Genomic DNA, 13,763 nt, shown 5'->3' on the forward strand with positions numbered 1-13,763 from the left:
TATAACACTAAAGTTCACTAAGAAAAGCATTGTAGGGCCAGTGAGATGGTTCAGTGGGTACAGGTGCTTTCTGTAAAACCTGAAAACATGAATTCAATCCCCAGAATTCACACTATAGAATCTGAGAATAAACTCCCACAAATTGTTCTTTGGCCTCTCCACACAAACCATAACAAATGTGAACTCTTCTACATACATAGAGACAGATGTAAACAAACAAATGTAAAAACATAAGCAAATATACAAGTTTAATTTTTATTTTTTAAATCTTAATTGTTTTAAATTGTATCCTTGGAAGAATGAAATTCAGGAGGATCAAGAAAGATAGTGGAAATAAGATGAATTACATAAAATTGTGTCACATTTAAAAATTTGAGGGTTCTCTGAAGGTGCTAGAGATTAAGAGCAATGAACAAGATATGAGCAGTTGATGAGCTGGAGAAATGACTCAATGGTATCAACTGTTTGATGCACAAGCATGAAAACTTCAGCTCAGACCCACAGCATCCATGAAGGATGCTGGATGGGGTGGCATGTACCTGTAATGCCATCACTGGGAGGTAGAAACGGTAGGCTCTCAAGAAAGCAGTGGCCAGCTAGTCTGGATGATTGATGAGCTCAAAACTCAGTGAGAAACCCTGTCTCAAAAAACAAGTTGGGGGCGGGGAGTGGGGGGAGAATGATCAAGGAAGGCAGCCAATGTCAGCCCCTGAATTCTACTCATGCAAGCTGAAGTATAAGCACACTCACACACACATGAACACACATACACACAACACACAAACACAAAGACATGCTTAGCTCTTGTGTAGCTGTTTCCTCGGTTGAAACATGCTCTCTTTCTCATTCCCAAGAGGAGGGGACTGGAGGCAGGGCTCAGGGGATGAAGGGCTTGCTGTGCAGGCATGAATACTGGAGTTCAGATCCCTATAACCCACATATAAGCTGAGTGGGTAACTCCAGCACTCTGAATCAGAGACCAGGGATACTCAGTGCAAACTGGCTAAACTGGCTTTATTGGCAAGCTCTGGGTTCAGTTATGAGCACTCGCCTCAAAAAATAAGGTCAAGAACAATGGAGAAAGAGTCTGAGCATCAACCTTGGATATGACACCTAAACATCTCTGACCTCAGGACAAGCAGATGAGAAGAAGATGAAAGGGAGGTGTTGTTTTGCTAGTTCACACAGCTGGCAGAATGTAGGGAGCAAATAGTACAAATTAGATCTGTGCTAAAGAGCGCTTCCTGGGATCCTAAAACTTGGAACCTGTGGGAAGAACTGGGGAGTAAGCAGGAAGAAAACAGGGTCAAAATGATAAAAGAGAGCTTTGAGGCCCAAACTTTTAATACAGCGTAAGGGAAATTCCAGGACTCAGCTGGCAGCTGGGGACCTTAAGAACAGCCCAGGAGAGGAAACTGTGACAATCAAGGGACATCAGGAACAGGATTGCTCTAATTGGGACTTTTTTTAATTTTTTTTTATTTTATCATATCAAGGTATAATTTATTATTAATATCAATTAAAATTAAAAATGTCTATTTTACTATTATAGTACAGAGATTTTTTCTTTCATTTTTCTTTATTAAGAAATTTTCTACTCACTCCACATACTATCTACAGATCTCCCTTCCTCCCTCCTCCCACCACCCATCCCTCTTTTCCAAGCCACCCCACATCCCCATATCCCCCAAGTCGAGGTCTCCCATGGGAAGTCAGCAGAATCCAGCACACTGAGCCTAGGCAGGTCCAAGCCCCTTCCCACTGCACCAAGGCTGTGCAAGGTGTCACACCACAGGCACCGGGTTCCAGAAGCCTGCCCATAGACCAAAGACAAATCCCGATCCCCCTGCCTGGGTGCCCTCCAAACAGTTCGAGCCAAACAACTGTCTTCCGTATCCAGAGGGCCTAGTCCAGTCCCATGGGACTTCCACAGCCACCAGTCCACAGTTCATGGGCTTCCACTAATGTGACCGGTCATCTCTGCACGTCCTGCCATCATGATCTCGATGTCCCTCGCCTGCAGTATCTCTCCTCTCTCTCATCAGTTGGATTCCCGGAGCTCAGCCTGGTGTTTTGCCGTGGATCTCTTTATCTATCTCCATCAGTCACTGGACAAAGGCTCTATGATGACAGCTAGGTTATTTGCTAGGCTAGTCACTAGAGTAGACCACTCCAGGCACCCTCTGGACCACTGCCAGAAGACCAAGGTGGGGTCAACCTTGTGGATTCCTGAGAGCCTCCCCAGCACCCTGCCTCTTCCTATTCCCATGATGTCCTCATCTATCATGGTATCTCCCTCCCTGCCCTCCCACTCTGTCTCTGTTCCAGTTTGACCCTCCCATTTCCCTATGTTCTCATCCTCCACTCCTCACCCTCTGCCACCCACCCACACCCAGTAAACTCATGTAGATCTCAGCTACTTCTCCTTCACAGGGTCATCCATGTGTCCCTCCTAGGGTCTTTCCCTGTTAGCTAGCCTCTCTGGAGTTGTGGGTTGCAGTCTGGCCATCCCTTCCCTCACGTTTAGTATCCACTTATGAGTGAGTACATACTATGTTTGTCCTTCTGAGTCTGGGTTACCTCACTCAAGATGATATTTTCTAGTTCCATCCATTCACCTGCAAATTTCATGATATCATTGTTTTTTACTGCTGAGTAGTACTCCATTGTGTATATGGACCATATTTTCTTTATCCATTCTTCAGTTGAGGGGCATCTAGGTTGTTTCCAGGTTCTTGCTATTACGAATAATGTTTTAAACAAACAATAGAAGAGACTCTCACAGACTCGTTCATGGGGCTGAGGGATGTGCAGATGGAAGGAGCCTGAGGACACTGGGAGTGTACATAGTGATGGAACTGCCTGTCCTCCTTAAGGGAGAGGTTACATAAACCAAGGCAATACAAGGGACATGGATCTCTGATGTGCTGCCTATTTTGTTCGGCCTTAATTTTAGTAGTACCTTAGTTTTACCTTTTCTTTTTTGTTCTTTAAAAAAGAAAAAGATAATCCAGATAGTGTTGGGACATGTCTTTAATCCCAGCACTTAGGAGGCAGAAGCAGGCAGATCTCAGTGAGTTTGAGGGCAGCCTGGTCTACAAATTGAGTTCCAGCACAGCCAGGAATGTTACACAGAGAAACCCTGTCTTGAAAAACAAACAAACAAACAAACAAAAAGATGTATAGGCCTAGAAAGTAGGGTCAGTGGGTAAAGTGCTTCGTATGTAAGCATAAAGAACTAAGTTCAAATCCCACCACCCACACAAAAGCCATGCATCTGTAATCCCAGTGCTCGGTGGCTTGCTGGATTCCCAGTCTACCTGAAACATTATGATCAACATTCATGAAAAACCCTGTCTCAAGTGAATAAGTTAGAGAGCAATAAAGGACAACATCTGACCTTGACTGAATGCCTGCTTGCATGGATGCACACACAAGAGAAAAAATATTTTACATATAGTATATTAAATAATGGATTTAAAAGAAAATAGTGAATCTAAACGATGACTTGAGGACACTGAAATACTATATTGAATAAATGGATTCTAAAGTGGACTTTAAGGGTAAAGAAGTTTTATATTATTGCAAGTTTATATTCCTTTTGAGATGAGTTCCAAGTCCCACAAGGCTGCATGTCTCAGCTGGCCTTCAGTATACACTGGAATGCCAAAGAAATAGACTTCAATGCCAGTGAAGGAAGGGATGTGCCTGCAAGGTGAGGGCAAGCAGGCGAAGAGCAAAAGCTTCCTTCTTCTATGTTCTTAAATATGCTTTCAGCAGAAAGTATGGCCCAGATTAAAGGTGACACTCCTTCAGGTGAGGCTCCATCTCAACTTTAAGCACACATAAAATGGTAGGATTCAGTACAGTGTTTTCTCAGACATCCTCAGTGATTCCTTCCCTCACTCCCCCCTCCTTTGCCCTAACCTCTAACCTCTTCCCCATTACTCACCTTTCCCTCTTCATACCACTTGTGTTCTACTAAGCCCCTCTGTATTAGTCAGGGTTCTGTAGAGGAAGATAATCAATGGAGTGAATATATTTGTAATATGTGCATAATATATAGAATCATGTATTAAGACAGTTTGCATTGAAAAGTATCAACAGCTGACTCCCAGTTGAGAGGCTGACAACCTATTAATTGCTCATACTTGAAGGGGAGCACATCAGCAGTTAGAGTAGTCCCACAATGGCTGTCTCTCATCCACTAGGCAGACCAAAAATCACATGGTTGCTCAGGCCACAAGGCAGGGTACCTCTGCAGCTCCAGTCTGGCACAGAAAACCCGGAAGCTTCCTGGAGAGTCACTGATCCAGAGTCCAGGACGGAATCCCAGAAATGCTTGTTGTGGTACCCGTGAAGGAATCAGCAGCAGAGACAGTAAGAGGGAAGGCCAAGCCAGCACAAGGCAAGTCATCATCCCCCTCCTTACCCTTGGCATCGGGGTGGGTCTTCCACCATCAATCAAAGCAATCAGGACCTTCTTCAGGTGAGACTCCGTATCAACTCATTCTAATTTGTGGCCAGTTGACAGTAAAATCAACCACAATATCCTCCATTAAGTTTTTTCTTCACAGTAGATTAAGAAAATGTGGTACATATACACAATGTAGTACTACTCAGCAGAGAAAAACAATGACATCATGAAATTTGTAGGCAAATGCATGGAACTCAAAAATATCATCCTGAATGATGTAACCCAGACTCAAAGGACAAACATGGTATGTACTCACTCACAAGTGGATACTAGATGTAAAGCAAAAGATAACCAGACTACAACCCACATCTCCAGAGAAGCTAACTAACAATGAAGACCCAAAGAGGGATGCAAGGATTGCCCTGGAAAGGGAAAATAGATGAGATATCCATGAGTAAACTGGAAATGATTGGTGGGCAATAGAGGGTAGGGGATAGGGGATGAGAACATAAGGGAACAGGATGGTTGAGCTGGAACAAGGATAAAGTGGGAAAGCAATGATATAGATACCATGATAGAGAGAAACTCAGTGCTAGGGAAGGTCCCATGAACCCCCAGGGATGACCCCAGCTTGGACTACTAGAAATAGTGGAGAGGGTGCTTGAACTGAACTGACTTACCCCAGTTATCAGATCGGTGAATACCCTAACTGTCATCACAGAGCTTTTCTCCAATGAATGATGGAAGCAGATGCAGAGATCCATAGCCAGGCACCAGGCAGAGTTCCAGAAGTCCAGTCAGGGAGAAAGAAGAGGGATTCTATGAGTAAGTGCATCAGGATCATGATGGGGAAACCTGAAGAGGTGACCAAACCAAACTAGTGGGAACTCATGAAAGTTGTATCAATGGCTGTAAGAGCCTACATGGGACTGGGTTGAGCCCTCTGCATGGGGAGACAGTTGTGTAGTTTGATCTGCTTGGGGCCCCTCTGGCGGTGGGAACAGAATCTATCCCTGGTTCAAGAGCAGCCCTTATGGAGCCCACTACCTATGATGGAACACCTTGTGCAGCCTTGAGGCAGGGGGAGGGGCTTGGACTTGCCTCTACTGGATGTACCTCCCCATGGAAGGCCTTGTCTTCTTGTGTGGGGGAGTGGGGGATGGGTTGGGAAGAGGAGGCTGAGGGGGAGGGACAGAGGAGGGACTAGGGGTTCTTTGATTGGTTCGTAAAATGAATGGAAAAATTTTTGTAACAAAAAAAAAGATGTTTCTTCACTACTTGTGGAATCCTAACAATGGGAGTGGCTGGTATCGACGATTCTTTTGCCTGCACTTGGGTTAACTCATCTAGCATTGATATGAGGGGTTGTGCCTAGACTTATCATAATTTGTTATTCATGTTCAATTTAATATCCCTAAAAGGCCTGTTTTTTTGTTGTTTTTGTTTTTTGTTTTTTTACACTTGGAGAAGGGGAGGGAGAGGTAAAGCTCAAGAGTTAGCCTACCTCCTCCCTGGCCAGAGTCTCGCTTATTTTCTTTTAAACTTAGCCATTCTGACTGAGGTTAGATAAAATCTCAGATAGTTTCAATTTGAAGTTTCCTGGTGACTAGGATGGTGAACACTCTTTTCAATATTTCTACACATTTGTGTTTCTCATTATGAGAATGATCTGGTCAGTCCCATAATCAATTTTAATTGGATTGACTGTTTTCTCAGTGGGTTTTTATTTTTATGTCCACATAGTCTTGACAGTGGTCCTTAACTGATTTAATGCTGGTGAAGATTTTCTCACACTCTGAAGGCTGCTACACTAGAATAACAGTTTCTTTCACGGTATGGAAGCATTTTAGCTTCATGAAGTCACACTTCTTGATTGATGGCTGCATTTCCTGTGTGGAGAAGATTCTATACAGGAAGATCTTATCTGAACCTGTATCCTGAAATGTACTCCTGATAATTTCCCTTAGAAGTTTCAGAATTTCAGATAACCTTGAAGTCTTTGATTAATTTGAAACTGATTTTTGGACAAGGTGAATGACAACATTCAAGTTTCATCTTCTTCATGTTAAATATCTAGTTTTCCCAACTCAGTTTCTTAGAGATGCTATATATTCGCCAGTATTTGTCTTTAACATAAATGTCAAAAATCAGGTGAGTGTAGGTATGGGGATTTATACCTAGGCCCCAGGTACTAGTTCATTGATTAATAAGTGTTTATGTGGTAGGATCATACTATTTTTACCACTATAACTTGAAATTAGTGTCTTAGATTTTTATCTTTGACTGTGAAGAGACACTATGTCCAAGGAAACATAGAAAAGAAAACATTTAATTGGGTGCTTGCTTAGAGAATCAGAGGGGCAGTCCATGTACATCATAACTACGGCAGCAAGCAGGTAATCAAAGTGCTGGAGCCAAAGGTAAGTGTTGGGCACTGTACATGCCTCTCAACATCCATCCACAGAGGGTTATTTAATATGCACATATTCTCAATAAGCTGTAGACTGACTCCAAAAATTAAAAAGGATGTTTCAGAGCCCTGTGGATATGTGGAAAGGAGAACACTGAGTCCCTGATTGTAAGAGGACAAACTGGTACAGCCACTAAGGTAATTTGTGAGGGAGCTCCACAGACACTGAAAATAGATTTCCCACAAGATCCAGCTCTGTCACTCCAGGGCATCTCCCAAAGGACTTACATCCAACTACAGAGCTACTTGTATATCCATGTTCATTCATGCTCAGTTCATAATATCCAGGGAATGCAAACAGTCTGGACACCCATCAGCTGAGAAAAGGGTAATGAAAATGTGGCACCAGGACAGAATGGAATATCACTCAGCTGTTAAGCAAACTGAAACTTAAAACTCATGGGAAAATGGATAGAGCTGGAAGCATCCTTCTGAGTGAGGTAACACAGGCCCAGAAAGATAAACATCATTTCATGCCTCTCATTTGTGAATGTTAGCTCCCACCATTCAAATATATGTGATGCATTTGGAATATTCACAGAGACTTTGAAATTACTATGTGGCCATTGGGTGGGACCATGAAGGAGGGAGAGATTGTATGCACTGGTAAAAAGGATTAAAAGAAAATTACAGTTCAAGAAAGGTTAAAGTGAGAGGAGGCAGATAAGGTAGAGGAAGGAAAATGGGAGGGATAAAGAGCACTGAAGGATTTTTTTTCTTTTCTTTTTTTTTTTTTTTTTTTTTCAGAGCTGAGGACCAAACCCAGGGCCTTGTACTTGCTAGGCAAGCACTCTACCACTGAGCTAAATCCTCAACTCCAGTACTGAAGGATTTTAAACAAGTCATATAGAAATCTACCACTGCAGACATTTCCTACAATAATCTATGCACATAAATAAAAGGAGTTAAGATGGACTTGCCCTCTACTAGGACAAGTATGTCCCTGCTAGACACTAGCGGGTAACAAATAAAAAGCCCAGACCCAAGACATAGTTAGATTGTTTTTTAGGTGGTTTCCAGTGAGCTCCCAGACCATTCAGGTTATTGTCAGTGCCCTTGTCTAATTCGAGAACTTGATGGTTAGACCCTATTAATGAAGACACCATATACTGGAGTCAAAGAACATGGAGAGACCGAGACAATACTGACCAGAAGCTTCATCCCTATAGGTTAACTTTCATGGTGCTGGGAGGTTCTAGCCACAACACTGGAGGGAGAAGTAATTATTAATCATATGCAACTGTGAACTCTGTGAGCTACAATAAAGACTGGCCAGACAAGACACACCTACCAGTGTAATCATGGCAAAAATGTCTTGGGAGTAAGCAATTGGTCCTGATTGGATTTAATAGCTTATCCACAAGATGAAACCTGTATCTGGGCAAGAACCTAAGACTTGACAGATCATAGACCATAAATGAGAATTATTATTATTATTCTACTTAATGGATATAATATTAAGTCACCTCCTAATGAGTTATCATTATACCCATAGACTAAGGCATTTCTCACCCCTCATCATGGAAGCTTGTGTTTGCAGTAGATGATCATCAGTCCAGAGACACACAACTGGCCAAGAGTCAGAGAACAGAACACTGAGGAATATCCAGCCCTAAATGGAGGATGTGAATTCTACCTCCAAAGGCACAGGGATGGCTGTGGAAGAAGGAGTGAAAGGACTAGAAGAGCCAGAGTTGGTGGACGATGACAGGGAAATGGTGTCTTCAGGACACAGCAGGACAGCTCCTCGTATGAACTCACCATGGTTCTGACAGCATGTGTAAGACCTGTCAAGCTCAAACTGGACTGAATACTAACATAGACATGGGAGTTGAGACTGACAAGAAATAATGAACATGAGTTTACCATCATGAGAAATTAAGGTTGTGGTCATGGGGCAGGGCTTAAATGAGTTTTGTCTTAAATGAGATTAAAATTGACATCTGCACAGGAGTCTGCACAATGTTTTGTGTGATCAGTTCAGCCTGCATTTGTCAAGACAGGGATCAGAAAAAAATTATCTTTCAAGGGTTTGTGTTCCTGTTTATATGAACTCCTTCTCCATGTTCCCCCCGTTTCCAAGCCGCACATTCGACTCCTTTATTGTTTTAAGACATTCCAGCATGTGCTGCCAAGGAATTAAGACACAACGGAATGAAAAACAGCTGATAGTTTCATTTTCTTTTTCTTCTTCTTGGAAATGCAGGAGATTCCCAAAAACAACAAGATCCGTAAGCTTTGACGATTGGCCAAAACACACTGAGAGGGAAGGGGCAGAAGTCAGCAGAGTGTGTAAGTCCTGCAGAATTGCCTTAACCTGCTGCTTTCCATGGAAGAAGCAGAGGTGAGTGTCAAGTGAAGAGACTGGAGCGCAGTGGAGCGTGGTTCCTGTAGCTGAACTACAGTGAGCAAATCCACTGGACACAGGATAATCTGGTAAGTGGAAAGCAGTGTTCAGATCTAACTTCTAAGCCTCACCATATCTTTTCTCATAAGAGCTAATAGGTAACAAGACAGTGGGAACATGCCCTGAGAGTGAGGGTCCTCAGTTTGGAAGCTAAGGAGCTTTGGTGGGAAGCAGTCAGGACAGGCTTGTGGATAAAGTCTTAGCTAATTACTCAAGTTGAGGTAGACCTAAAGCCAATGACCTTGATATTGTTTTTTGGCAAAAACACGATCAGTTTTTTTGACTTGTCTCTTATTTTTCTCCCTAAAATGCTTGTGGATAGATGATTCAGGTAATGGAATATTTCTGCAGTGTGTATGAGGGTTGTTGTATCTGAAACATAGTGAAAGGATGGTGAATGATAGAGGCAGGTACATATTTACAATGTAAACATAAATCCTGAGTACTGACTGACTGACGCAGAACCTAGAGAAAGGTGATTAACAGCCATGTGGCTACTGGGTAGAGCACAAAGACATGGAAGCCGTCACAAAGTACAAAGTCCTGAGATGAGAAGACAGCCTGAGATAACAGGGAGGCTAGAATTCAGACACCATCGGCTTCAAACGTGTAATAATGGAGTTCAAAGATGTGTTGTATGTAGTGTGTGCGCTGGATACCTAGTGAATGATCCCTGACTGAAACAGGAATCCCTGTGGTACCTCTTAGAATTGACTTGACATGGTATGACTTCAGTGTCAATGGGATAACTGTGGCTGTTTGATCATCCATGTTGTTGCAAGAACAACCACAGGAAATATAGTAATGTTGGTGATATCATCAAAGCTGGAATTGAGGAAGTCTTGAAGAAGATAATGTGGGAGGAATGATCAATTGTGATTGGATTTGGAAATAGACCTCAAGTCTACAAACTGATTTGATGTGGGTGAGACAGACAGAGGAGGCTCCATGGTGACAGTGGGGATTGTTGTTTTCTTTTTTCTTTTTTTTTATTATTAAGAAATTTTCTATTCACTTTACATACCAACCTCAGATTCCCCCCATCTTCCCTCTTCCCATCCCCCAGCCTTACCCCAAGCCCCCACATCCCCATGTTTCCCAAGTCAAGGTCTCCCATGGGGAGTCAGCAGAACCTGGCACACTCAGCTGAGGCAGGTCCAAGCCCTTCCCCGCTGTACCAAGGCTGTGCAAGATGTTTTCTTAACTGATGGTGAGGTCCATTGTGATGCTATAGCAGGTCTTGTAGACAGGTTTGTGGAAAAACAAGGGCAGGTATATGAGATCTGAGCTAGTTAAATACCCAGCAATCAAACTCAGGTCCTTAGCCCTCGCAGCAAGTGTATTTACCTGCTGAGCCATCTTACTGGACTTGATATTCTTTTTTTTTTTTTGAGACAGGGTCTCAAGTAGCCTAGGCTAGCCTCTAACTCACTGTGTACCAAGAATGGCCTTGTAGTCCTTACCCTCTTACCTCTACTTCCTGAACACCAGAATTATGGGGATCTGCAAACACATGGATTTAATAAGGTGTTGGAGATTGCACCCAAGGCCTTATTCATGCTGGGAAAGCTCTCTACCAATTGACCAATATCTCCAGTGCACAGTTAGATTGCTTTCATAAAGTAAAATGTGTAACAGAAAACAGTGAATCTAAATGATGACTTGAGGACACAGAAATGTTATATTGAAGAAATGGATTTTAATGTGGCTTTAAGGATAAAGATTTTTTTTTATTATTGCAAGTTTATATTCCTCTGGAGATGAGCTCCAAGTTATGAAAAAGACAGAAGAAAAGTAAATCTAGGAAAATTAAGAATTGTTTCATAAAAACACAATAGCTGTACTTACTGAAATCTTTTTGAAAACGTAAATAAAATAGACAAAATAGATTTATGTGATCATTAGAGATTTGGAATTGATTAAACACTGATGTCAAGCATCATTCATTATTATTGATTTTTCAACTTGAGAAACTAGATGTCTGTTCATTAAGTTTCCATTCTTTTGAAGGCACACACTGAAGGAACTGTGCACAGATGGAGAAGACATTAAATTTCATATACAATACTGTAGTCAGGTTAGATGCGAAACAGTTGTTCATGTCTTTACAGTTGTTGATGCTGGCCAGAGGACTCTTGCAGTTTTTTGCATTATTTTCCATTACTTTACTTAAGTTTTAATTTTTCCATAATGAAGGCTTTAATTGAGAACTAGTAGAAATTTGTTCTAGCTTCCTTTCTTTTTTTTTCTATATTTTATTTCACATACCAACCACAATTTCCCCTCACTCCTCTCCTCCAGTTCCCTCCCCCCCTCCCTTATACCCCCCCCATCCACTCCTCCTCCCTCTCCATTCAGATGGGGTAAAGTCTCCCATGGGAATCAACAAAGCATGGCATATCAAGTTGCTGTAGGACTAAGCTCCTCCCCCTGCATCAAGGCTGAACAAGGCCATAGGGAATAGGTCATGTGTCAGGGACAGGTCCTGGGGGCCCCACAAAAGTCCAAGCTACATAACTGTCACCCAGATACAGAGGGCCTAGGTCAGTCCTATGCCAACTCCCTAGCTGTCTGTCCAGCGTCTGTGAGCTCCCACAAGTTCAGGTAAGCTGTCTCTGTGGGTTTTCATGTCATGATCTTGATGCCCACTTGCTCATATAATTCCTCCACCCTCTCTTCACCTGGACTCCCAGAACTTGGACCAGTACTTGGCTATGGATTTCTGCTTCTGCTTCCATCAGGTATTGGGAATGAAGGTTCTATGATGACAATTAGGGTAGTCACCACTCTGATTACAGGGGAAGGCCAGTTCAGGCACCCTCTCCACTATTGCTAGGAGTCTTAGCTGGGGTCATCCTTGTGGTTTCCTGGGAGTTTTGCTGGCAACAGGCTTTTCCCTAATCCCATAATGGCCCCCTCAATCAAGATACCTTTTTTATTACTCTCCCCCTCTATTTGGCCCTAAACTAAACCATCCTGATTCGTCATGTTCCCATCTCCCCATCCACTCCCTTCTATCCTCCTTGCCCCCAGTTTACCCAGGACATCTTACCCATTTCCTCTGCACAGGAAGATCCATGTGTCCCTCTCAGGCTCCTTCTTGTCACCTATCTTCTCAGGGGCTGAGGATTGTAGTATGGTGATTCTTTGCTTTACATCTAGTATCCACTTATGAGTGACTACATACCATGTTCATCTTTCTGGTCTGGGTTACCTCACTCAGGATGATTTTTTTTCTAGTTCAATCCACCTGCCTGCAAATTTCATAATGTCATTTTTTCCCAATAAGTAATATTCCATTGTGTAGATATACCACATTTTCACTAATTTCCTTTCTATTGATTTTATGAACTCCATTACCAAAAGCATTTTGAAAAGAAAACAGTGTTTTGGGCTTACACACTCTGCTCACAGTCCATCACTGGGGGAAGTTGGGGCAGAAACTCTGCAGAAATACAGGCAGGAATAATGGAATAATATTGTTTACTGGCTTGCTCCCCATAGTTCAATGCTATGGATGATCATTTTGTACGCATCAAAGATATGTCTTTGCAAGGCACCTTCTCATTGGTTTAATAAAAAGCTAAATGGCCACTATCTAAGCAGGAGAGATAGACAGGACAGCCACATAGAGAACTTGGGGGGGGGGAAGAAAGGCAGAGTCATCAGCAGATAAAAAGGAAGCAGCATGACACTACAGAGTAAAGTTAACCAAGCCACACAAAAGAATGTAGACAAAAGGTATGGGTTAATTTAAGTTGTGAGCTAGTTATAAACAAGCCTAAGCTATCAGCCAAGCTTTTATAATTAATAATAAGTCTCCATGTCATAATTGGGAAGATGGCAGTCCCAACAAAAAAGTCCAACTACAGTTCATTAATGCTTTCTTAAATTACCCCGTACCACTGGCCCAGGGGTGTTCCACCCACAGTGAACTGGGACCACCCACATCAATCCTCAATATAGAAAATGCCCCCATAGGCATGCCCCGAATTCACTCTAATGGAGGTACTTCCTCAAACGAGGTCCTCCAAAAGGACAATGGTTTATATCTTGTTGACCAATAATAACTAGCACAACATAATTGGGAACTAGACAACATCAGAACATAACTGAGGCTACAGCACAGAGAACACAGTACTAAACACAAAGGCTTCTTCAGTCTCATGCAGCTCACTCTCCCTTCCTTCTTTCAGGGCCTTTTTTCAACACAGCCATGGGTCAGTTATTCTCTGATACATCTAAGGATGAAGACAGTGGAGATTTGGAGTCCAGCTTCATTGCATATTTTAAGAAGATTAAAACAGAAAACAAAATCATTTCTCAGGAAACCACCTGTTTAATACAATTCCATCTGAAAAGAGGAAACATTCAGGGGGCACACTCTGTAATCAGTGATGCATTAAAAAATGTCGATAATGTCCCAATCAACATTGCTGTGACAGGAGAGTCTGGAGCAGGGAAGTCCA

At 42.4% G+C, this 13,763-nt stretch overlaps 1 protein-coding gene across 1 annotated transcript in view; it reads left to right on the top strand.

The window, feature by feature from the left end:
- The first annotated feature begins 13,498 nt into the window (after nucleotides 1–13,498).
- The window catches only part of LOC131895892 (interferon-inducible GTPase 1-like), a 1,609-nt gene continuing 1,344 nt past the window's right edge, over nucleotides 13,499–13,763 (top strand). Inside the window, exon 1 of the mRNA XM_059246449.1 lies at nucleotides 13,499–13,763. This exon is cut by the window's right edge and continues 1,344 nt beyond it. Coding sequence (XP_059102432.1) covers nucleotides 13,511–13,763 — 253 coding nt within the window. The 5' untranslated portion in view covers nucleotides 13,499–13,510.

The sequence above is a fragment of the Peromyscus eremicus genome, chromosome 19 (genome assembly GCF_949786415.1).
Source record: "Peromyscus eremicus chromosome 19, PerEre_H2_v1, whole genome shotgun sequence".
Lineage (NCBI taxonomy): Eukaryota > Metazoa > Chordata > Mammalia > Rodentia > Cricetidae > Peromyscus > Peromyscus eremicus.